General features: G+C 37.8%; 1 protein-coding gene across 5 annotated transcripts; it reads right to left on the bottom strand.

Annotated features, from left to right (window-relative positions):
• Positions 1-1,639: 1,639 nt before the first annotated feature.
• LOC142636672 (mediator of RNA polymerase II transcription subunit 6-like) lies at positions 1,640-23,021 on the bottom strand. 5 transcript variants are annotated; one of them, XR_012844369.1, is made up of 7 exons: positions 22,138-22,211; positions 21,552-21,603; positions 17,760-17,827; positions 17,514-17,651; positions 6,267-6,441; positions 4,869-4,938; positions 2,520-2,585 (listed from the first exon to the last, which is right to left on the bottom strand). XR_012844369.1 is itself a non-coding variant. In XM_075810953.1 (6 exons), the coding sequence occupies exons 2-6, from the start codon at positions 22,299-22,301 to the stop codon at positions 1,857-1,859; spliced, it is 645 nt and encodes a 214-aa protein (XP_075667068.1). In that variant the 5' UTR covers positions 22,302-22,455; positions 22,869-23,021; the 3' UTR covers positions 1,640-1,856. The 5 variants fall into 5 exon arrangements, 3 of the variants coding, with proteins under 3 accessions (XP_075667068.1, XP_075667067.1, XP_075667069.1); XM_075810953.1 differs by lacking the exons at positions 6,267-6,441; positions 17,514-17,651; positions 17,760-17,827 and adding exons at positions 1,640-2,108; positions 22,869-23,021 and having other exon boundaries at positions 2,479-2,585; positions 22,138-22,455; XR_012844370.1 differs by lacking the exon at positions 17,514-17,651.
• Between the last annotated feature and the right edge of the window lie 3,486 nt (positions 23,022-26,507).

The raw sequence follows: 26,507 nt of genomic DNA, 5'->3' as shown, positions 1-26,507 counted from the left end.
TGTAGAAGGCCCGGATGATTTTCCTTCATAGCCAGGTTTTCCGTCATCATCATCATCATCATTATTATGCAATTATAGAAGGAAGAGATAGGAAGATGTGATCTCAATCTCAAGCCCAACCCAAAATGTGATGGAAAATTAGTACCATCTTATTGCCTTTCAAGTTACAATTGAAATTCGAGATGAATTTGTATCTTGTACTTATCTTTTTAATCCATGTTGAGGAAGAGATCAACCAATCATGACACTTCAAAAGAACATTTTCTCATTAACGAAGTCTTAGGATAATTGGGGATAATGACACTAGCTTAAAATTCAATTACATGAAAGCAACTTTATAATTAGGTTCTAATACTTTTTATTTTTTAACGAAGTTTGTCTCTTTGTTTCTCATAAAAAAAATAATTATAATACTTATTGATCCCCCAAGTTTTGGTTCTTTGTTATTTTGGTCCATTAAGTATAAAACCTTGCAACTAGCATCTCTTACTTTAAAATCGTTGTCAATATTATCTTCTTGTCAATATCTAATCATGGTTAATTGATTTTAACTGAATGATCACACATTTGACAACGATTCCAAAGTTGAGGGTATTAATTACTAATTTAGCTTCAAACCGTTTGAGTTATCTTCCTCTAACCCACTATATGGCATTTGAGGAAACAATCTGTACTTAGTTTTAGTCACTTGAATTTCTAAATGAATCATATGAGATGTTTAAATACACAAATAGTTTTTTGAATTGTCACCTGATGGATTTGAAGAGATAACTCCAACTAGTTTGGAGCTAAATTAGTAATTAATACCCTCAAAGTTAGAATAGTTGTCCATGTGATCATTCCATTAAAATCAGTTAACCATGAGAAATTAAATGTCACATGGATGGTTCTTACAATTATGATATCTGAGAAACCCAAATAATAATGATGGAAAAGTTATAGGGACCAAGAGATAATCTAGCCTTTAATAATTACTTATGAAAAAGAAAAGGATGACTTTTTTTGCATTTTTTTGTAATAATTTAATAATTGAGGTGAAACGATTTGATCCCAAGATATTATCGTCTAAAGATCGAGAGGTACTAGTTATTGGCAAAAGATGACCCTTTCTAGTTTTAAGTACCACATTAATGTTCAGTTTGGAAGGATCAATATCATTTTGGGTCGAACCAAAAAGCAACATAGGAGCCAACCCAAAAAACCATTTGTTTTATATTTGAACCGATATTAGTTATCTACTCCACTAGCCATGCAACCACCATAAAAGGATGCTATACGCTCAATCTCACTATTGACATGAATACCTCACCTATATACATTAACTTTAACCTCCATATATGAACTATCATTATCAATCCAAAAAACAGAAAAGAAACAACCTTCTCATCACCTAAAACAATAAAATTAATATTAAACCTATACATCTCACACCAATTTAATACCTTCTTAGCTCAAATAGGGGGAGGGGGTGGAAACACTTAAAAGAAAAAAGTATCGAACAGTTGCTTGGAGTAGCATGGAACTGATTGAACAAATTGCACATGTTGTATTTCCCTGATCCTTTTCAATCTCATTTGACCAGCTGTATGTAAAATGCTCAATCTAATTTGACCAGCTGTATGTTTAATGCTTACACCCAGTCATCAAATCGAGAAATGTTAATTAACATTCATGTTCATGTCAAACGACTACAATGTTCATGTTCCTACAAAACTGACTAGAATGATTTACACATTTTATGAAAGTAAATTTTATAGATGGAACTTTCAGTGTTAAGGTCTAAAAGATAAATAAACATACAAAGAAAATGCTGTTAGAGTGTTAGTTGACATTTAAGCCAGGGAATTGGATGTTCTTCAAAGTTTCATTCTTTTAGCAGGACCTTGATCAATAATGGGATCAACTGAAGGAGGTTGTACTTCTCCAGATTGCTGCACTTCGGGTGCTTTCTCTGTGTCTGCATTGGCAGGAGGAACATAACCTTCTGGAAATAGTGGTGGCAGAGGAGCTGGTGGAAGCTGCCCGAACAGAGAGGAGGTACAAATGTTTGACAAGCAATCAAATTTACATTCCTTGAATATATATCTGACTTCTAACCAAACTGAGACCTGACTTAACCAATTGTAAGAATCATGATCCCACAATCATAGTATTGCATTATTAGATTCTGCTTCCATATATAGCTATAGTTTTGTCAGGATTTCAATTAGCTAATGGAAAAAAGATAACAGGAAAAATGGTTCTTCCCATAATAAAAGATAAGAAGTATGCAAATGCCTTGATTACATTTGCCACTGACTCAAATACACTGTAAAGCAAAGGCTATTCAATTGAATTGATTTCAAGCATAGATTTGAAATAGTCACAAGTATCTCAGCTATCTAATCATTTCACTTCTAGGGAATGGCCCAAAAAAATAAAAAAAACTACTTCAGTGAATAACATGGAGGAAAATTTCTAGAGATATACAGAAGTTACCTTTCGTTGCAAGGATGCAAGTATATGATCTATTCGCTTAACTTCCTTAAAATCAATTGTCTCTTTAGCAACCTTTGATTTCAAGGCTGCACTCTCATCAGCATCAACTGCATCAGAAATGACAACAAACAAATCAACATGATAAGAACAAGATAACTAATACAAAATTAAAGGAGAAAAGACCACAATTAAAAAATATAGTAATTGTATAAATGCACATGTTCCTGTGCACATAGAGAGACAGAGAGAGATTGATGGCAAAAGACTTCCTCTTCTTCTATTAGACGTAATAAAAATGTATTTAAAAAAGAGTATATGGGGTGCGCCGCCTAGTGCACTGGAGTTCAAACAAAAACCCTTCTAACATTTGAAGAATTGAAGTTTTGAAAAAAAAAAAAATTCATTTATAGAATTATCAAACTGGATATCTGTTATCTTTGAAATCATAATACAACAAAGCCAGGGCGAAAATGGGCTTTTGCCCTTTTGTTTTAAATATCCAGCAAGATGCCCCTATTTGAAACTATTTAGGAAAATGCCCCTGTTTTAAAACTCGATTTTTGTAAAACTCAATTTTTGGACAATTGAGTTATAGCGGAATTGAACTTAGAAAAAAAAAATTCCTGGAACTCAAGTTCCATGAACTCGAGTTCCATTTAAAGAACCATTTGAATATTTTTAAGGAACTCGAGTTCCACATTTTTTTTTTTTTCCAGTTCGCTATAACTCGATTGTCCAAAAATCGAGTTTTAAATTCAAACTCGATTTTCTAAAAATCGAGTTTCAAAATAAGGGCATTTTCCTAAATAGTTTCACACGGGGCATTTTGCTGAATATTTAAAAAAAATAAAAAATAAAATAAAATGCAAAAGCTCATTTTCTCCCAAAGCCAACCACCCATGCTTTAGACGCAAGATTGCCAAGATTCTAACCAAGGCTATTTACTTTCAGCCCCTTCTTTTGCACTATTCAATTAAATTTTATTACTTATCTAAAAAGATTATTAGTAGGTAAGACAACAAAAGGTGAAATAAGAAATGAATCAACATAGACGTTAGATACTGCAGAGAAGAGAATGTTGGACACATGTTTGAGCCAGTACAGGTAAAAATCAATGATTACACCGTCAAAATATTAATGTTAGATGTGCAATCAGGAAGGGTTAAGACCAAACGACCTATAACTAAACAACACAGGCCCTAAATTGAAAGGCTTTGTTGAGTTTGTTCATTAGTGACTATTCCTCTATAAATCTCTCAATCCATAAGGAACTTGCAATAACACAACCAAGATTCTCATATTCATTACAACAAATCTCAATAATGAAACATGAGGTGAAGCTGTAATGATTACCATAATTAAGCGATACTTGAAACTATCAAACAGTGATCTATAACGATAACATTAGTTGCACAATCAGAGGTTCAGTTCCCAAAATTTAGGCCCTAGCCCAACTTTTACATAAAAGTAAGTAAATACAAGTTAATTAGAGAATTCTTTGTTTCAAATGTTTTCAATAAGTCCTAATCTTCTTCTCCCCAGTGCCCCAACATCCATCAAAATCAGGGATCAGAGGTACAACTTGAAAACACCAAAATCTATTGCTTACTTAAAATCCCCCAAAGCCATGTTATGAGAACATAGCGTATCCAAACAAGACATTTCTCTTTTAATCTGGAGAGATTATAGGGGTATTAGATACAATAAAAATTAACAACTTTTAGTAAGATTATGGAGGTATTAAATGTATTTATTTCTTTCTACAAGGCCTTTCAACTTTGTACAGCTTATTTGTAGGTATATTAGATAAAATAAAAATGAACAACTTTTAGTAACAATGTGAAAGCTCATAATATGAAAGATGATAAGAAGAACCGACTAGATACTTCATATATTCTTAAAAACGCATTAGTGCCATTTCAAATTCCATGCCTAGAAAAAACAAATTCCTATATTTTCTCAATAATGATGTCAGATAGTTTAAATTTGATTGATCAAACCTGTACTGAATGTTCCCATCCCGCCACCAACACCCCCCCCCCCCCCCCCCACAAAAAAAAAAAAAAAGAAGAAGAAGATTCTTAAGAGTTTAAGCAATGCATCTCCAAAAACCAAGATCATATACTGACACAAAAGATCAAAAGCATATACACCATCCCAAGATGAATTTCCTTTTTGAAAAAGACACTATAGATAAACAATAGGTCAATAAATGCATTGAGTTAAACTTTAGATCCTTCTTTGATATCTAATGTAAACAACTTTTTTTTTGGAATCAAGGAGTGGCAAGAATTCAAAATTTACTTAGACCTTCGATAATTGAAAATAATTTTGGCAAAAACAAACAGGGAACATAATGAAAAGAAGCAAAGTATGTAGCAAGCAGTTACCACATCCAATCTTCTCCAACTTTGAAGCAGCAATAGTAAAAGCTTTGGATATATGATAAAGAGACCGGCTCTGCAACAGAGTACATAATCAATATCATATGAAGGTTATTTTTCTAAAATTAAAATAAAAAACTATGAAGAATATTTTCAATGCAGTCTTTCTAGTATTATAAGCACGATGTAAATATCCAATATTCTGCTGTATCACTATCTGGCATCTGCAATGACGTTTACTACTTCATATTCTACAATAATGAATAGTGATAATTTTTTTTTTTTTGGTAAGTACGCACCCAATGGGTCTTTAACCCATGACCTCACCCTCCATCCATTATTACAGGTGAGGGTAGTGCCAGTTAAGCTATAGATCATTGGTAGAAGAGTGTGTCAAGTTTTTAAACCCCTTAAACACAACCAGATTAACCTAGTTATTTAGTCAAGTGATTAACTTAGGTAAATTATGCAAATTTAGGTTAACACATGTCAATCATATCATTGTAAAGTGAAGAAAATAAAGAACAAAACAATATGATAACTCAGGAAAACCAAACCGGTAAAAAACCTGGAGAGGATTTAACCTAACTATCCTCAAGATAAAACTTAATCCACTATGAAAGAATTGAAGTTTACACAATAGCGACTTAGACCACTAATATCCTATTGCTACCTCGTATAGGAAACTTACTACCACAATCACGTGACAGCTTCGAGTCCACGAACTACTTCTTTCTTCAATTCTCAACAAGCATAAGCACTCCTGCTTGTATATGTTTAAGCTCTTGAATCTGCAACTGAATTAATTACCAAGCTCTTGACATCTAGATCTTGATAACCCTAAGTGTATGTGAAGGCAAATACCTCTAAATCTCACAAAAGATTCACACACACAGCATAAAGAGCATCAGCAACAACTCTAAAAACGTGGCTAGAGTTTTCCCTTTTATACCTTGGGCTGAGTTGGAAAATTCTGCAGAAAAACAATCTGCACAACTTTCGATTAGTAGAGTCTAATTCTCGATCGATCAAGCCTGGCAGAATTGCATAGTAAATTCTGCAACAACTCGATTCCAACTTTACATAAAAGACACATACGTTGAGCACGTGTAAACAAGACTAAACCGTTTTCATCATGGTTTGCCAATATTACAAATTTGAGTTCTAATACATTTAAACCTAAAGGCTTAGAACCCAACAGAGTGACTAACTTTGGCTTCCATATGTCCAGCGCATACCCTAAGTATGAATTTGAAATCTTTTGCTCTTAGGAAACTGAGATTTTCATCATATCCCAAAAGTTACCGATGTAGATTTTATTCAAATAAGTGCTGACATACTAACATTGTCTATAGTTTCAAGAATATCATAGTGAGCAAAGAGATGTTTAAAAAAGGAACTTACAATTCAAGCAGCAAAAACATTACAAAGCTGCGGCGCTTGGTGAATTGAACCATCCAAAATATAGTAAGTCAGCATTGGTGTAACTTTTTCAGGACCATCCCTCTTTTGCTTTCGGATGACAAATAAATGGGGCTCCATAACTTCATATAGCATGTATTCTGTGCCTGTCATTTTTCTGTTCGATAAAAGCAATAACAATCTTTAACTGTGCCATACTTTAAACAGTTGGGGCTGGTCTGCCACATGAACCAAAATCTTTAATATTGCCTTTAAAATGGGATCTCCAGAAGTTCAAAGAGTTACTATCACCTCACATAAAAATAACTCAAAAACGACAGAAGTTTTTGGTTACTCATGCTAACCACCATTATATTAAAGGAGGAAGATTAGTTGTCTGCTATATAACAGTAGTTGAAGCTCTACCTAGAAGACTAAAGGTAGTATAACCTTTAGGGTGATTAGTAATGTATCAAATTGTAATTTCCTATTTATACGTGTACATGAGTCAGTTAGTTTTCTGTATAAATATTGGAACAGAGCGTTGTATTCATTTGGTTAAGCTTAATGCTAAAGATCAGTTTCTAGATATTTTCTTCCCAAGATTTCTCTCTAGATTTTTTTTTTTTATATGGTATCAGAGCTTGTGTTAAGCCTAACCTCTTAGTGTCAATATCTTCTTCATTCTCAAGCTATTTCCTTGGCATCTGATGCTAATCCCAACACCACCAATTTGAATGCAAATTCTGTTTCCAATCTCAATTCTAGTTCTGCTTCAGGAACAACAAGAGATGATTCTACCAATCCTTATCTGCTTCAAAGTGGAGATAATCCAGGAAATGTCTTGGGTTCTCAGCTTTTGATTGGTGAAAATTATCCTACCAGGAGAAGAACAATGCTTTTAACACTAACCATCAGATTCAAGTGTTCCAAACTTCTCGGCTTGGAGAAGATGCAACAATTTGGTCTGCCATGGATCTTGATATCAATTTCCAAATAGATCACCAACAGTGAAATTTATGCAAGCACAGCTTGCAAAGTGTGGCTGGATCTGAAGGATAGCTTCTCTCAGAAGAGCAGGCCAAGAATCTTCGAATTGAAGAAAGCCATTGATTCCTTAAATCAGGAACAATCCTCAGTAAGTGCATACTTCCCAAACCTCAAGTCTCTTTGGGAAGAACTGGTTAGTTACCGTAATTTACCAGTATGTCCATGTGGGGTTACAAAGGATATTCATGAAATTTTCCATATAGAGTATGTTTTACAATTCCTAATGGGATTGGATGATCTTATATGGAGCCTATGCCTACAATTAGCAAATTTTTCTCTCTTGTTCATCAAGAAGAGAAACAGAGAGCTATTGGATCTACAACCACTACTGTGTCAGTTGAGCCTGCAGCCTTGTTGAGCTAATCTGAGAACTATAATTCCAGATTTGATATTCTAATTCCAAGACTAATATCTCTGGAAAGTTTGTGAAAAACAAAGACAAACCTGGATGCACTCACCGTGGATTGAAAAACCACACAGTAGAAAAATACTACAAACTCCATGGTTATCCAAGAATTTTGTAGCAAAGGTGGAAAATCTTGGCAATCCTCACAGGTCAATCAAGTATCATCTATGCAGACTCGATCAAATGAGGTTGCTTCACAATTTGCATCTCCAAGGCAGTTTTCAGCACCAAGGTTATGTAGCCAAGAATTGATGGCCTTTCTGAATGCTCAAGCCACAATTGGTAACTTTCAACCTGAGAATTCTTTCACAGCTGCCAATCTTGTTAATCAAGTCTACACTGAAGGCTATAATCCTTTTCTGGACATGTCAGGTATTCCAAAAATTTGAACACTCAGTTTTCTCTACTACGTTTTCCCAGCATTCACTCATGTCTGCTAAGGATTGGATTTTGGATACAGGTGCAACAGTCAATTCTGTGTCCCTTTCACTACTGTCAGTTCAGTTTGTCACCTTAGTGTTAAACTACCAAATGGTCAAACTGCTGTAGTCACTCATATAGGGACTCTCCAAATTACATCTACCTTGACTTTAACCAATGTTCTTTGCATTCCTTCTTTTTCATTCAATCTAATTTCGGTTCATAAATTGACCAAGACCTTGTCTTATTGCCTTATATTTTTGGACACATTATGTTTCATTCAGGACCTGCAAAATTGGAAAACGATTGGATTGGGTAAAGAAAAGGGAAGCTTAAATGTTTTGGACATTCATTCAAAGCTCCTTCAATTTCCTTTGCCCAAGACATGCTTATCTTCCAATGTTCCTGCACACTCCTTGAAGTCTTTTGCCAATGTTTTCTAACTCTTTTTCTGCTTTTTCCAATAAGCCATCTGTAAATAAACATTGGCATTCAAGGTTGGGACATCCTTCCTGTTCTCATCTAGTTTTTTTTTATCTTTCATTGTACTTCAGTTGATTGCGGTTAATAATTCTGGTCTTGTATGCAATATATGTCCTTTGGCCAAGCGAAACAGACTCCCTTTTCCTAATGGAAAACATTTGTGCAAATTCCCTTTTGATTTGATACATATTGATACTTGGGGTCCTTTTTCAGTTCCCACATTAGATGGTTTTCAATATATCTTGACTATCGTTGATGATTGCACTAGAACAATATGGGTTTATTTGATGAAGCATAATTTTGATGCTAAATTTCTGTTAGAGGCATTTTTTACAATGGTTGAAACTCAATTTCATTGAAAAATTAAGTCTCTTAGATCAGACAATGCACCTGAGTTTAAACTCAAAACCTTTTTAGGCCCTTAAGCAACCCTTCATCAATATAGCTGTGTTGGTACCCCACAACAAAACTCTGTTGTGGAAAGAAACACCAACATCGTCTTGTAGTAGCTAGAGCTCTCAAGTTTGAGTCCAACATTCCCATTCATTTTTGGGTGGAATGTGAGCTTACTTCTGTGCATCTCATCAACAGAAGTCCTTCACCATTGCTCAACAATAGAAGTCCCTATGAACCTCTTTTCCAACCATCCCATCCTACTCTCATTTAAAGGTTTTTGGCTGCCTTTGTTTTGCATCTACTCTTCCTAATCATAGACTGAAATTTGATCCTATAGTTAACACTTGTGTATTTATTGGATACCCTTTTGGTGTTAAAGGTTACAAATTACTTGACCCTTCCACCAATACAACTCTTGTCTCTAGAGATTTTATTTTTCATGAACGTATATTCCCTCAGTCCTATGTTTCTCCTTCAAAAGTCTATTCTATGCCTTTAGTTCAGGATATATTCAGTTTTCCCTTGGATTCATTTCTGTCATCCAATTCTGCAGACATTTCTTTAGACATTCCTGCAGTTTCTGATCATGATCTTGCAGCTCCCATTCCTGATACTAACCATAGCACTGATATTCTCTCATTTATATCACCTGCATCGCCTGCACAACCTGAACCTTTAATCCATCTGAACCACCTGCCCAACCCGACCAACCTATTCTTAGAAGATCTATTAGATCTCACACAGCTTTCACATATCTCCAAGATTACCACTGTGACTTGGCTAAAAATCCAACTACTGTGGTTCCAAATGAAACTCAATCCTATCCTATCTCCGATTATCTTTCCTATTCCAAACTCTCACAATCCTATAAAGCCCTTACTGTAGCTCTCTCTTCCCAAACTGAACCAGCAACTTACCATCATGCTATTCAGTCTTCTCATTGGAGAGAGGGTATGGATGCTGAAATCTCAGCTTTGCAATCCAATAATACTTGGGTTCTCACTCCCCTTCCACCCCACAAACAACCTATAGGTTCTAAGTGGGTTTACAAAACCAAATACAAGGCAGATGGTAGTATTGAAAGATATAAGACAAGACTTGTTGCCAAGGGTTTCACCCAACAAGAAGGCCTTGGCTACTTTGAGACCTTCTTACCAGTGCCTAAGTTTGTTACTGTGAGGACCATTTTGGCCTTGGATGCAATTAAAAATTGGCACCTCATTCAATTAGATATCAACAATGCATTTCTCCATGGAGATTTGCATGAGGAAGTGTATATGCAGCTGCCTCTTGGTTTTGTTCTTAAGGTTGCTGGTCAGGGGGAGAAGAACTTCGTTTGTAGATTGACAAAATCACTCTATGGGTTGAAGCAAGCAAGCAGGAAATTGTTTGCCAAACTCACTGCTGCCATACTAACTTGGGGGATTCACTCAGTCCAAATCTGATTATTCATTGTTTACAAAGAATCAAAATGGCACCTTTCTTGCTGTCCTAGTATATGTGGATGACATATTGGTGGCTAGCAATAATTTGGCAGCTGTAAAACAGTAGAGTTTTCTTCATGATCAATTTTAGTCGAAGGATCTTTTTTTATTTTTACAAGTAAGAATGATATATATACAAAAGGCTACTCTATGCATGAAAAGTACAAAGCAAACCCAAAAATTACAAGAAGAAAAAAGACAGAAAATACATATAAGAAAACCAAGCAACATATTAATTACAAAAGAGAAAGAGAGCTCAGAAAAGAAGGGAGAGAATCACTAGTTGTGAGTCCCCAAGCCCAAGACTAATCAAAAAGAGTTTTTTTTTTATAAGTAAGAATGATATATATACGAAAGGCTACTCTATGCATGAAGAACATAGAGCAAAACCAGATAATACAAGAAGAAGAAAACATAGAGAAACAAAAGAGAAAACCAAACAACAACAAAAATTACAAAAGAAAAAGGGAGCAAAGAAAAAAATGGAGGGAATCACTAGACGTGAGTCCCCACGCTCGAGACCAATCAAAAAGAGTTCCACTAAAAGAAGCAAGCAACTAATCACTAGAGCTATCCAAATCCTCAAAAGTCCTCCGATTCCATTTCTTCCAAATACACCATAGGATGCACAACGGGACTAAGTTCCACATCTGAGACGAATGGTTCCCCAGCCAATTCCACCATCCAAAAAGCAAGTCTGGGATCGATCTAGGAATAACCCAAGACAAGCCAAAAGTTATAAAAACAAAGTTCTATAACTGATAAACCATCTCACAATGAAGAAGTAAGTGGTCTACCATCTCTCCACAATGACGGCACATAATGCACCAATCCACAAAATCCAATCTCCTTAATCTAATCACCAGAACTATCCAAATCATCAAAAGTCTGCCAATTCCGTTCCTTCCAAAGACATCATAGTATGCACAATAGAACTAAATTCCAGATCAGAGCCGAATGCTTCCCCAACCATTTCCACCAACCAAAAAGCAAGTCCGGAATCGATCTAGGTATGATCCACAACAATCCACATAAAAACAAAGCTTCACAACCGATAATTTATCTCACAATGAAGAAGTAAGTGGTCCACTGTCTCCCCACAGTGTCGACACATAATGCACCAGTCCACAAAATCCAAGTCCCTCAATCTCAGGTTATCACCCGTTAGGATCTTATTCCAAGCTGCACACCAAGCAAAAAAAAGAAACAAGCCTAGGGACCTTAACTCTCCATATACCTTTCCAAGGAAAGACAACATTGGGAGAATCCCGCAACTTGTTATAATACGATCGGATGTCAAAATCTCCATTAGGATATCAAAATCTTCATTAGGCTTCAACTTCCATCTCATCCGGTCTCCCACATCCATTGAAGGAGTATTGGCTCCCAAGATACGAAGAAAATGCAACCCTTCATCCATCTCCCAGTCATTAAATTTCTAAATAAAACGAACATCCCAAATTCTTCTATCCTCTGCCCCCTGCCTTGACAAAGATGCTTCTACAGAGGCCTCCCTATCAATAGCAATACCATACAGCCTCAGGAAAGCCAATTGGAAAGGTTGATCTCCATACCACTCATCCTACCAAAATCTCACTCTATTCTCTAACCCAACAACAAACTAAGCATTTTTGTTAAAATCCTCCCAGTTCATACGAATACCTCTACAAACCACACCCTTGAACTGCCCTACCTAGCTTAGAAGTCCATCCCCCCCACTCTTCCCCAAACTTTGAAGCTACCACCCTCCTCCACAGCCGATTCTCCTCTTTCCCAAACTGCCACAACCATTTCTCCAAAAATGCCTTATTGAAAGTAGTAAGTTTCCTTGTACCTAAACCACTGTTAGCTATAAGTGTACAAACTTTATCCCATCTTACCAAATGAGTCTTGCTATCACCCCATAGAAAATCCCTTTGCAGCTTTTCAATTCTATTAGCCACATAAGTAGGAATGGTGAATAGCAATAGAAAATAGGTAGGAAGACTAGATAACATACACTTGAGTAGTGTCAATCTACCCCTCTAGACAAATAAATCTTCTTCGACCCAACCAACTTTCGCTCAATTTTTTCCAAGATAGGATTCCAAATTGAAGGAGAGTTATGCGAAACTCCCAACGGCAGGCCAAGATAAGACATAGGCAAAGTTCCAACTCTATAGCCCAAAATTTCAGCCTAGGCATGCACATCATCTACCTCCCCTATTGAAACCATTTCACTCTTCTGCACAATGACTTTTAAATCTGTTACAGCCTGAAAACAAAGTAACAATAACTGAATATGAAGAATTTGTTCCACATCTTCGTCACAAAATAGACTAATATCATCTGCAAACAATAGATGTGAAACACATTCCCACCACCCCTCCTACCCTTAGCTTTAAAACCACGGAATAAGCCAACTCCCTCCACTCTTCTCAACATCCTACTGAAAACCTCCATCATAATCAAAAACAGCATAGGAGATAGCAGATCCCCTTGTCTTAAACCCCTTGAGCTACCAAAAAAATCGACTAAAGACCCATTAATCAAAACAAAGAATTGAACTATGGATATACAAGTACGAATCCACTAACACTACTTCACCCCAAAGCCCATTCTATTCAAAAAATCTAGAAGAGCCTCCCAATTCACATGATCATGGACTTTCTCAACATCAAGTTTTCATATGACTCCAGGAACTCAACTCTTCACTCGATTATCAACACATTCATTTGCAATAAGAACCAAATCAAGGATTTGTCTCCCACCCACAAAACTATTCTGAGTCTCAGAGATCAACTGATATAAAACCATTCTCAGATGATTTGCCAAAACTTTAGCCAAGATTTTATAAACCCTTCCCACCAAGCTAATAAACCCGAAATCTCTAATATTAGAGATATCATTCTTTTTTGGAATTAAAGCAATGAAAGTAGCATTAAGAAATTTTTCAAACTTACAATGTTTAAAATAAATAAATAAAACTCTTCAAAGACCACTAAAACATCTTTCTCCACTACTCTCCAAAAATTACAATAAAAAACAATAGTAAACCCATCTAGACTTGGAGCTTTGTCCCCTTCCAAGTCTCTTACAACTAGAAAAATCTCCTCTCTCTCAAACTTCCCTTCAAGCCAAACCCTCTCCATATCCCCAATACAATCAAATCCCTAACCCTCCACAAAAGGCCTCCACCACTCAGACTCTTTATACAAATTTTTATAAAATTGTACTACCTGAGCAGTTACGTCAGATTCTTCCTCAAAAACCACCCCATCCACCTCCAAGATTCTCAGATGATTATACCTTTTATGAGAGTTTGCCATTTTGTGGAAGAACTTGGTGTTATTATCCCCTTCCTTAATACATAACATCCTAGATTTTTGTCTCCAAGAAATTTCTTCCAAAGAGAGAAGATGCTCCACCTAGGACCTCAAATCTATAAAATATATCCCCATTAGTGAGTCCAAGCTCCTCTTCCTTAGCATCTAAAATTTTCAACTCCTCCAGCAATTGTTTCTTTTGACAATTTACATTACCAAACTCTACGATTCCACTAAATTATGTCCTCCTTCAATGCCTTTAATTTCTTAGCAAGCATAAAACTAGGTGGACCTACAAATGAATGACGATTCCACCAGAATTGAACTCTATCCACAAACCCATTTGTCTTCAACCACATCTTCAAACCTGAAAGGACTCTTCCCCATCGCCATTCCCCCTGCCTCCAAAAGAATTGGACTGTGATCTGAAATGGGACGAGGTAAAATCCTTTGAATAACATCCAGTTAGTGTTCCTCCCAATCATGAGAAATCAAAGCTCTATCAATCCTAGACATTGATGGTTAATCTGTACCACTAAACCAAGTATAGCTACCTCCTTCCGGCGGCAAGTTAATCAAATTATGGTCCTCAATAAATTCAGAGAATCTTTCCATAGCCAAAGTTAGACATGTCCCACCCAAATGTTCAAATGGAAACTGTACAATTAAAGTCCCCAAAACAACACCACGGTATCCTCCAGTATTGCTGAATACCGACCAACTCATCCCACGTGTCCCCTCTCATTGTTATCATTTGGACCATCAACCCCCGAGCATGCCCATATAAAACCATCTACCACCCCACTTAACCAATACTGAGAAAGTACCAACCACATCCTCCATCTTTTCCAAAGCCCTCTTATCCCACATAATCAATACCCCACTAGCAGTTTGATCCGCCTCCAAAGCAACCCAATCTACATATGGACAACTCCACAAACTACAAACCATTTGTCTATCCATCCTAGCAATCTTCGTCTCCTGTAAACATAATACATCACACTTCCACTCTTGTAACAAATTTTTTACTAACAAACGTTTCTGAGGATCATTTAAACCTCTAACATTCCATGAAATCATTATTAACTTCATAACAACTAAAGTCTCCCAGCTACCAACAGAAACACCAATTAAACATTCTATCTCCCATCATAATTCACCGAAGAGACCAAATTTCTCAGCTCTCTCCTTCCCTTGCTTTTAGATTTAACAACTTTTCAATTACCACTGACTTCCCTATGTAACACATTGGCTGCCTCCATCTCAGATTCCAACCTTTGTAAAAGAGCAATGCATGGTTTCTCATAACGGCTCATAGAAAGCCCAATCAATTTACTGAAACTGGGAATTCTGTGTTTCAACCCTCCAGAAATATTCAACTTAGCCTCAAGACTCAAAACCTCAGTGACCCCCTCCTATTCTACCAAAGTAGTCAACCCATTTGGAGCAATAATCTTCAGAGGAGCACAATCTGAAAGTTCCTCGCTCTCTCCAAAACCCACTGATAAAACCATTGCATCTGCCGTTGAAAAGAAAACCCCAGGTAGGCTAAGAGAATCTACATGAGACACTACATTCGCCTCCCCACCCATATCTCCCAAGCTCGAAAGACCAGCTCTCAACAACCCCATAAGAAGAACGGAGAAAGAAGGGCTAACCAATCGCGGCAACGGGATGAGGTTCAACGACCATAGAACTGTCGAAACTAATCCTCCATTCATCAACTTGAAGCCAGAAGTGCAAATTCCATCGCAAGTGACACTCTCTACCATCTTCTGAGGCTTCTTGAGGCAATGCGTCACCTTTTACAACAATTCTACACTCATCAAAGACACCAAAGGACTCTCTTCATCCTTCTCGGCGTCACAACAAACTTTCCAAGGCTTAGCAGGTCAGTGCACCAATTGAGCCAGCATCACAACACTTGTCAAAGACACCAAAAGGCTCTCTCCAGCCTTCTCGACCTCATCGCAGTCCTCCTGAGGCGTCACGGTGCATCACGCCACCTGTATCGGCAAAACAATACTCATCAAAGGCATCGAGAGACTCTTTCCAACCTTCTCGGCCTCAACCCATGCCTTCTGTGGCATCACAAGACATCCCACCACCTATGCCGACACCACAGAACTCGTCGAAGGCACCAAAAGGCTCTCCCCAACCTTCTCGACACTAGGGGCAGAGAAACAAGGCCCTATAGAATCTTTGGAGCACTCCCCAAGCTCAAAAGAGTTTGCGCTTGTGGTACTTGGGCCTAAAATGGAAGTACTAAATGTCTATTGGGCTAACAACTAGCTAGGGCCTAAACCCAACTTACACTTGCCAAGTTCCGTAGAGGCCCGTGCTACCCAATTAAAATTTTTTACTCACCCTTTAGTGTATCCCAAGAAACCCCCCTCTTTCCTTCCTCATCATCCTCCACAATTAATCCACTCCCTATCCAGCATGATCTCCTAATCACACTGCCTTTCCCATTTTCATTTGATTTTGAATTCGAACTGAAACTTAATGGGAATCATTTCCTATTTTTTGCCGGGATTTTCTCTCCAAAATTAGTATCCACATTAATGCATTGCTTCCTCCTATCCCCTCCTCCCACCACCATTGTACCAAGCTTGCCCACCGAAATATCCCCCACCTTAGCACTTGTAAGTTTCGAATTCATCGCCAACAACCCCCTTGACTGATTCTACCTCTTCTTCACAAACTCATCCTGAATCACATTCTTATCTTTATCCTTGGTTGTAATATGTTGTGACTGAATCACATCCCTTGACTCACCTGACCCTTCAATGTCTCGACAAAAGACCAAGAGGGATGAAACCTTGACATTCTCCTCTGTAGCTGAGAAACAAATTTGGCCTGGCCTGAACCACCTAAAGCATATTGGTCAAGTCCCAACATCTTCCTCAATTCAAGCCCAAAGACCTTCCAACCATTTTGCGCTTTGCCTCCAGGGATTATGACAAACCTTCAGCGCCCACCAACTTTAAGTTCAAACACTAAAAGGAATTGATCAAAAGAGTTTGATCCCCATTGCAAAGTGTACGCAGTATCTCCTTCCCTAAGCGTAAAAAACTGTTTGGGATTGATTCCAACCACACTGTGTTCTATATTCTTCATCAGCCATATCGTTGCATTCTAGCCCATGAATACTGACTTCATGAAGTGTTTGCCCCGTTCAAAAATACGTAAAGAGAAAAAATTTCCTCCTTCCTCAACCACCAATTGAAAAAGCTTAAACTCAATGAAAAAACTGCAAATCCCACCCATACTAATCAAAGCAAGAAAGAGTTGTATGAAAAATTATCTAACTAATTTGAGGTAGTCGGGCCTCTCTTCACCATGATGAGAGAGAAAAAGGGGACTGTGTCTTGGTTCCTTAAAGCACTTTCTTGGATTGGAGGTGGCTAGATCTTCAAAAGGGATATCATTGTGTCAAAGAAAATATATAGTAGAGCTCATAGCAGAAGCAAGTGCATTTAGATCCAAATCATTGAAGACTCTAATGTAACAAAATTGTAAACTCTCTAAGTAATTAGTATTAAGGTGAACTACTTCAGGATCCTTCCATGTATAGAATAATTGTTGGTAAACTGCTACATCTCAATCTAACCAGACTTGATCTGAACTATAGTGTTCACTGGTTGAATCAGTTCATGGATAAGCCTAGGCTACCCCACTTACATGCCTACAGAATTCTCAGTACCTTAAAAGAGTGTCCAGGACAAGGAATCTTCTTTGATGCAAATTCAGCTTTACACATTAAGGCCTAAACTGATTCTGACTGGGCAAGCTGTCCAGACACAAGAAAATCTCTTACTGGGTACTCTGTCTTCATTGGTAACTTTTTAGTTTCATGGAGAACAAAGAAACAACAAATCATTTCAATCTTCAGCTGAATATCGAGCAATGGCAAATACAGTTTGTGAAGTGATATGATTAAGAGACTTACAAATTCCACATCCTTAATCTATCTTGCTGTACTGTGATAGTCAGACAGCATTACATATAGCTGCAAACCTGGTATTTCATGAGAGAATGATGAGGACAAGGAAAAGCTCAAGGAAAAAGAAGATTACATATACCAAGATTCAAGAATTGTGGTCTAGTTTTGATGTTGGACCCCTTAGCACCTTTGATAGGTCATTTTAGTTATTAGTATTGAGTCTTTTAGGTTGAGAAGCTGCTGGATCAGTTTTAATTAAATTCTATTAAAATAAGGGCAGTTTAGTCATTTCTATAAATCTGAAATGGGTTGTCCTTAGCCGTACCAAAGGCCCATGAGTCTTATTTTATGTTTACGTATTATTAAGTCTTTTATTTACTTATTATTATTATTTCTATACATTCTAGGAATAGGTTATTTAGAGTCCAAGTCCTACTAAAAAAATGATAACTATAGCGTCTATTTTTTTTTTTTTTTGATAAGTAAGATGAGAATATTATTAATAAGAGAAAAGTGAGAACAATACAAAGAGTTCACGGTAGTGAACAAAGGAAAAGGAAACAAAAAGACTTAAGCAACCCCTAATCTATTCTAATAGAAGAAAGAAAATCCGTAAGGGTAGAACAATCTGAAAAACCCCAACATCGAGACCAATCGAAGAGGGTGCGCTGGCAAGACTCTAATAACTAAACCACCGTTTTCCCCTCATCCTCAAAAGACCGCCGATTCCGTTCAGTCCAAATAGTCCACATTAAACAACCTGGGACCAAATTCCAAATATCAGAACTATGCTTCCCAAGCCAATGATACCAACTAAAAAAAAAAGTCCACAATTGAACCAAACATGACCCAATCGATCCCAAACAACCAAATCATATACATCCACAAAGAATGAGCTATAGGACAAAAAAGTATCACAGATTCCGCATTACAGCAGCACATACAACAACGATTCGTCAAATGACGACCACGAAGCATAAGGTTATCCAAGGTTAGAATCTGACCATGAGCTGCTGTCCACATGGAAAAAAGCCACCACTTTAGGAACTTTAACTTTCCAAATGCCCTTCCAAGGAAAAGTGGAAGGACCTACATTTCAAATCTTATGATAAAAAGACCGAGTATCAAACTTCCCACTTCCATTAAGATCCCAATTAAGCCTATCACACCCTCCACCCCTAGGAGTTTAGGTTTGGATGAAACGAAGAAGGGAGTAGGAAGCCACTAACTTCCAATCATTGAATTCCTTATAAAATCTTAAACTCTACACTCTGTCATTATCATCCATAGGAGGGCTTAACACCTCCGAAATATAGGCCTTCTTATTGGCTGAACACAGAAATAGCTGTAGGATAAAGAAATTTAAGAGGAACATCTCCAGTCCACTTATCATGTCACAAAAGGATATGAGAACCATCCCCTATCACAAAAGAGACATGCTTTGAGAAAGTTTCCCACCCTTCACTAATACTTCGCCATAACCCACAACCATGAGCCCTACGACAAGCCCTAGTGCACCAACCCCCTTTTCCCTCCCCATATTTCATGGCAATAACCCTTCGCCACAAATGAGTGGTTTCATGGTCATACCTCCAAAGCCATTTTCCTAATAGGGCCAGATTAAAAGACACCAAATTCCAAATTCCCAAACCACCAAACTCACGCGGTAAACAAACCTTTTCCCAAGCCACCAAAGAATATTTGAAACTCTCAGCTGATGAACCTCACAAGAAATTCCTCTGAATTCGTTCCAATCTAGTCGCCACAGCTTTAGGGATAGTAAAAAAGGGATAGGTAATAAGTTGGAAGGCTTGAAAGGGTACTTTTCAGCAAGGTGAGTCTACCACCCTTTGACAAATAAAGCCGCTTCCAGCCTGAAAGTTTCTTTTCCATCCTCTCAAGGATCGGATTCCAAATGGATGTTTTATATGAAATTCCCAATGGCATACCCAAGTAAGTCATAGGCAAACTGCCCACCCTACATTGAAGAATATTAGCTAAAGATTGAATGTTACGAACCTCCCTAATAGGGACAATTTCACTTTTCCCCACATTCACCTTCAAACCAGTAAAAACTTGAAAACAAGTTAAAACTAGCCTAATAGTAAGAATCTGCTCTCTAGAGGCCTCACAGAAAAGAATGGTATCATCAGCAAATAAAAGGTGTGAAACACAGATACCGGTAGAATTAATAGGACCCGCTTGAAAGCCCTAAATGAAACCACCTTCCTCAGTTTTCTTCAGGATACGACTTAGAACCTCCATGATCAAAAGAAAGAGAAGGGGAGACAAAGGATCACCTTGTCTGAAACCTCTAGAATTACCAAAGAAACCAACAGGAGATCCATTAATAACTAGAACTGAGAAGCGAGCGGTAGAGACACAAGTCTTTAACCATCTCCTCCATCTGTCCCCAAAACCCATCCTCTCCAACAAATAAAACAAGGTGTCCCAATTCACATGATCATATGCTTTCTCAATGTCTAACTTACACACCACCCCTGGAGTACAACACTTCAGTCTACTATCTAAACATTCATTAGCAATAAGCACTAAATCCAAAATCTGTCTGCCACCCACAAAAGCATTTTGTGACTCCGAGATAAGATTATCTAGCACCCGCCTCAATCTGTTTGCCAAAACCTTAGACAAAAGCTTATACACACTGCCCACTAAGCTGATAGGCCTAAAATCTTTGATATTCAAAACATTATTTTTCGTGGGAATCAAGGATAGAAAAGTAGCATTCAAAGACCGTTCAAACTCTGAGCTCCTATGGAAATTATCAAAAAAGGCCGTGCATCAATTTCCACTACACTCTAGCATTTTTGAAAAAATGTCATAGTGAAACCATCAGGACCCAGGGCTTTATCCCCCTCCATCTCTTGAAGAACCTTCATCACTTCCTCCTTAGAAAAATCCCTCTCTAAATCAAGCCGCTCATCCTCCTCAATACTAGCAAACTCTAATCCATCCATGGAAAGGCGCCAAGTATCTGACTCAGTGTACAAAATCTGATAAAAATGGACCACCTTCGACCGTACCACTTCCTCATCCTCATAGAGAATACCATCCACCTCTATACCCCTAATATGATTAGTTCTTTTATGGGAGTTTGCAACCCGATGAAAAAAGCAAGTATTATTGTCCACCTCCTTCACAAATAACATCCGGGACTTTTGTCTCCAAGAAATCTCCTCCAAAGAGGCAAGATGTGCAATCTCACCTTTAATCTAAATACGACGAGTATTGTTAGGTTTACACTAAAGTCCCACGTTGAATAAAGATAAGAAGAATAGGAACCACATGTCAACCCCGCACGCATATCCATGGGAACCCCTCATGCCCTAACCATGAGAACCTCGTGCCACACCATTATTTAGCGCAATATTACTTTGATGGGCTTTTTTTTTCTGTCTCTAGGATCTTTGTGTGTGGACCGCAATATTTACTAAAGCCCTTGGGATATATAACAGTTTTCAAAGCTACTAAGCAACATGGGTGTCATTTACATCTGCGCCCCATCCTTAGGGGTACGATAGTAGTTGAAGCTCGACCTAGAAGACAACAGGTCATATAACCTTAAGGGTGATTGGTAATGTATCATATTGTAATTTCCTATTTACTAGTGTGCATACATGAATCAGTTAGTTTGCTGTATAAATATTGGAACAGAGCTTTGTATTCATTTGGTTAAGCTTAATGCAAAAGATCAGTTTCTAGATATTTTCTTCTCCAAGTTTTCTCTGGATTTTTGATACATTAGCTATGAAATGGATCAAAATGATTTTTACTCACTTGAGCTCCTGGGTAGTTCGCACCTTTGCCATCACTTTCAAAGTTCATTATCCTATTTCCAAATAAAAAAAGACCCGAGTCAATGAATTTCACAACCGAATTTTAAAACAATATTCTCAAAAATTGCCTCATTATCTTAAAACTCCAAAAGAAAGATTTCCCCTTGCATTTTACCCCTTTCCCTAATTCCATCCTAAATACCTTATCAAACACCATAAGAAAAACAAGGAAACAATTCAAAATTTATAACTTTTTATTCACCCCTTTATTCAACAACCAAATGGGCACCACTCAAAAACTTACATAACCCCACAAACCCCAAAATCAAAATCGCAACAAAATTCTAAACTACACTTCCACCAAATCAAAGTATCCAAATTTATCACATTTTCTTGCTCCCTTCCCTCAGCAACCAAATGGGCAACACTCAAAACTTCAAAAAAAAATACAAAAAGCAAAGCAAACCCATGTGCCAAAATACCCCCAACAAAGCTTCTAAAACTACAAACCCAACCAAATCAAACACATGCCCACAATTACAAATTGGACAAAAAGTAGAAATAAACTCAAAAAGTTGGCAACTTACGAGAGGTGAGAGAGGTCGAGTGGGTGAATGGAGCGCATGCGGAGTTGCTCATTATTGCAAGTCCAGTCGTAGAATGGTGAGAGAGCAAAGTAATCGAAAACCAAGTTTCGGTCCAGAGGGTAAGTGTTGAGCCACAACTGGTCCTTGAAGCATATCCCCGTCATGTCTGTCCCCGGTGCCGGAGCCACCGCCGTTACACCCTCAGGTTCATTGCCGGACCACCAGCCACCGGCGGCATCACCATAGTAATATATATTAGTCCCACTCGTTGGGTTCTCTCTCAGTAGTTTGAGGGGCTTTAGTTCGACTGAAGAGAAACTGAGAAAGTAGGAAACAGAGAAAACCCATCTGTAATAATGTAAGAAAAAGTGCTTGAACCCAAGTGGGCTTGAATTCAGCCCAAGAACATTGTGAAGTGTAAACTATTGCGAAATCTTCATTAACCAAAGTTGGCCCTCGAGCTTTCGAGATAGTGGATGTATTTTTTACCTTGGAAAGTGAGAATGGAGGAAGATTTTCGTTTGGGCTATGAAAATTCTTTGTAGGGGATTTTTTTTTTTTTTTTTTCCTGTTTGATTACTAATTGCTAGCTAAAGATTGGATTTTTAGGAGTTCTTCTCTTTACTTTAGTAATAAATTTCAATTTTTTTAAAAAAATAATTTTTTAAAATTAGCATAACACGAAGAGCAAAACCAATTGACAAGACATAGAGAGAGGCAGAGAAACTCACATTACTTCCCTTCCAAAACTTTGTACAGCCTTCTAGTTTTATCATTCAGGTCCATACTTTACTAAGAAGAAGAAAAACCCAAAACCCAGCTTAGAATTTCTAATCAAAACCACAGCAGAACCCTCTCTTATCACAACCCCACTTTCTACTCCTCACTATCCAATACATATATCACACCAAAACCCACAAAAATCTTCACACAAAACCAAAAAAATTCCCATCATTTAGTCAAGCTGTGTTCAAAATCCAAATTGGGGAAAAGGGAAAAGAAAATCATCAAAAACAAACCTTTGGATCGTGGCTCACGGCGGCTCCGGTTTGTTTCCAAGCTCCACGCACAGCTCCGGCGAAATCTGTGGCGGTGAGCTCCGGTGGGCGATCTGTGTGGCGGTGGTGGAGGTTCGGCGTGAAGGAAGAGAGGAGAACAGCGATCTATGTGGCGGTAATGGAGGTTCGGCGTGAAGGAAGAGATGAGAACAGTGATCTGTGTGGCGGTGCGTGGCGGTGGTAGAGGTTCGGCGTGAAGGAAGAGATGAGAAGAGAGGAATGGCGTGAAGGAAAAGTTGTGAGCGTGTGAGCTGAGAGTGAAATGTGTTTTTTTTTTTTTTTTTTTAGCTTATATTGTTGACTTAAGTGAATCTGACGTGGCGTGGTCTGATTGGCTGGCGTAAAACACTTGTTTTATGCCAGCTCCGGACCTAATGTTTTCTCTGAAAAAAAATATCAAAATTTTTCTAGGAGATGAGCTAACAACAAAACTATATATAATGTTAGAAAAATAAATCTAAATTTAAAGGATCAGAATTTATGGCCAACAGGTTCATATCTGGGGGTCTGGAGGAAGCACCAATGGTTGGATCTGGTGGTTGGTATAATGGTTCCTTGTCTTTTTTGATAGGAAGAGGTTCATTTTGTGGTTTGGTTGGAGGATTTGGTCTGGGTTGAGGTTCTAGTTGAGGTAGTGGTGTTGGGTTTGGTATGCTAGGAAAAATTCCACATGGTTTGAAAGGGTTTTGAGCTAGATGTGTCATGTTTAGTGGTTGGAGGTTTTGGTATGGGGAAACTGGGGAGAATGGTGAGGGTACTGGTATGGACAGATCTTTATACAATGATTGACGAGGTTGGTATGGCAAGTAAACTTGCATTGGAAGAGCTTGAGTAGCTGCTTTTTGTGAGTTCTCCAAAGACTGGAGTTGCATCAACAACTGTTTTTTTTTCTTTTTCTTTTTGCCCAATGAGGGGAAATGATACAGACAAATCCTTTACTGTAGAGACAATTGTTTCCAATTCTTGTTCAATTGACTTTATTTTCTTCTTCAAATCTTCAATGAGAGAATTTGAGGATGAAAAGGTATTGGTTACCGCTTCAGTCAACTTTTGTTGGTTGTCAAGAATTTTTGAAAAGACTTGATTCTGTGCTACAGCATTTTCTGCCTGCCAATTAAGGGCTGCTTCAGCTGATGAGACCTATTTTATACTTCCATTTGGATTGGTTCCAACAGGGTTTTTTATCTTCCAAACATGTTTTACATTGACTTGTGGGTGGTCAAAACTTTATAAGGGAGGAAAATTTTGTGAGTATGAGGGTGATGCATAGTCAAACATATAACAAGGAAAGGGCTTTTGTGTGTGGGTTTGACCGGGAGGCTTGGGTTGACATTTTTGTATTTAGGGAAGGACTTTCTGGTAATATGGGATTAAAGGTGGTTTCTGGTTTTGTTGGTTTTGATCATGACTTTCTTTGCATGGGGAAAGGGATGGAGGGTTTTGTTTCCTGGATCTGGGGTAGAGGACATAGTAGTCAAATCTTCCTGAAGGTTCTCCAAGGAGGTTAACTTTTGGGTCTCCTGCTTCATATCTTTCTTTGAGAATCTGCTGTGAAGACTTTTTCTTTCTTCTTTTCTTATCTTCTTCAAATATTTCTTCTTCCCTGCATTCTTCACAATCACAAACATCCCACCATATGTGTCCTATGGGTGATTTACCTTCATAAATAGGTTTTCCATTTTCTTGGAACACTTTGATCTGAAGACCATCAAGACCTTTATATGAAACTGGCTAGATCATGGCTGTTGGAAAGACTGTCACTTCTTCTTTTCCTGGTGTGGCTGTCATAAACTTGACTTCAACATCACCATTTTGATTTCTGATGAAGAAAGGAGTGTTGGACTGGATTGGCTAAGATGCCTGATGGAGAGTCTCATATTTTGTGATCCATGACTCTGGAAAGAGTTTTTTCATCTGTTCTTTGTTCAACTGACTTGGAACAAATGTGCACATAGGCGTCATGCCTGGATCAACTTGGATCAAAAGAGCATCATTGGACTGGGCTATCTCTGGTATAGCTACATCAAAAGCACGGTTTTGGAGTCTGTAGGCAAGCTGATAGTGGAGTGTGGCTGCAAAAGTATCAGGTACTTGGGAGGCTCCTGTAATCTGAACTTGGACTTTAAGAGCATCACAAAGGTGAGGGTCTTTGAGGGACATGTTGAAATTGGGGAAAAGGGTGACAAAGACTGTTCCTGCATTAAGTGTGGTTTGGACAGTTCCTATAACTACATTGTGGTATTCCATAAATCTAGAATCAAGAAGAGCAATTCTAGAAGCTATAGGGAGTCCTTTTCTGCTATGAAAAGTGAGTGCGAGTCTTACTGCACCAAAATGGAGGTGAGTATAACCTTATCTTTGCCATGGGATGACAAACTCTCTAGGAAGGGCAAAAGTGATGAAATTCTCTTTCTCACTGGCTGGAATATTAAATTGGTCAAATTTTGAGGCTTGGACATATTCTTTGACACTAGAGGGTTGAGAGGGACCTAAAAAATTTTTTATGGATTTTTTGAAGGTTTTTTGGGGTTTATCAAGCATAGTATAGGGATTTACAATGGGAAAATCTGTAATAGGTATTTTACTATCTTCAGGGATATGGGATATTTCATATAAGTATTCTAATCTATTTGCAGTAGATTTTCTAAGGGAAAGATCACAGGAAGTGGTAATGGTATCAGTGACTGCTGAGGATGTGACTGCTAAGGATGATGACCTGGAACTGGCCAAGGGTGTTTCTAAAATGAAGAACAATTTTCCTAAGATTTGACAGGATTAAAACGCCATTCATACGCTCACGTCCACTAGATGACTCAGGAAAAATAATTCTTTGACACTTTTAGTACAACTCCTTAGTTTTTTACTTGATTATCAAATCTCGTTTTCTGATGTGATTATCACAAAGGATCCACAATAAGTAGCAACTGTTAATCACAGAGCATACTAATCAAGGCAATAATTCAAGTATACTAATCAAAGGAGAGTGAAACTGATTGTGAGGCTTTAGCAGTTTTGTGTTGCATGTGTGAGGATAATGAGTGCAAGGTGTGCAAGGAGAGTTCTCCTAGGCTCTAATACCAATTATAGGGGAAAGTGACGGAAAACCAAGAGAAATGGACGAAAACCAAGGAAAATACAAAGGAAGAAAATGACGAAGGACAACTAGAATACAAAGGACAACTAAAATACAAAACAAGAGCATTAGGAGCATGTGCATAATGTGTGCTAACAGGCTAATAGCTCTAGTATTAACTATTAAGTCGAAAGATAAATTCTTTTGAATGGCAGATTTTCTCTCTTGTATTACTATAT

The sequence above is a fragment of the Castanea sativa genome, chromosome 5 (genome assembly GCF_040712315.1).
Source record: "Castanea sativa cultivar Marrone di Chiusa Pesio chromosome 5, ASM4071231v1".
In the NCBI taxonomy this organism is placed as follows: domain Eukaryota; kingdom Viridiplantae; phylum Streptophyta; class Magnoliopsida; order Fagales; family Fagaceae; genus Castanea; species Castanea sativa.
The sequence above is the reverse complement of the archived record's forward strand: the minus strand, read 5'-3'. Positions and strand labels throughout refer to the sequence as shown.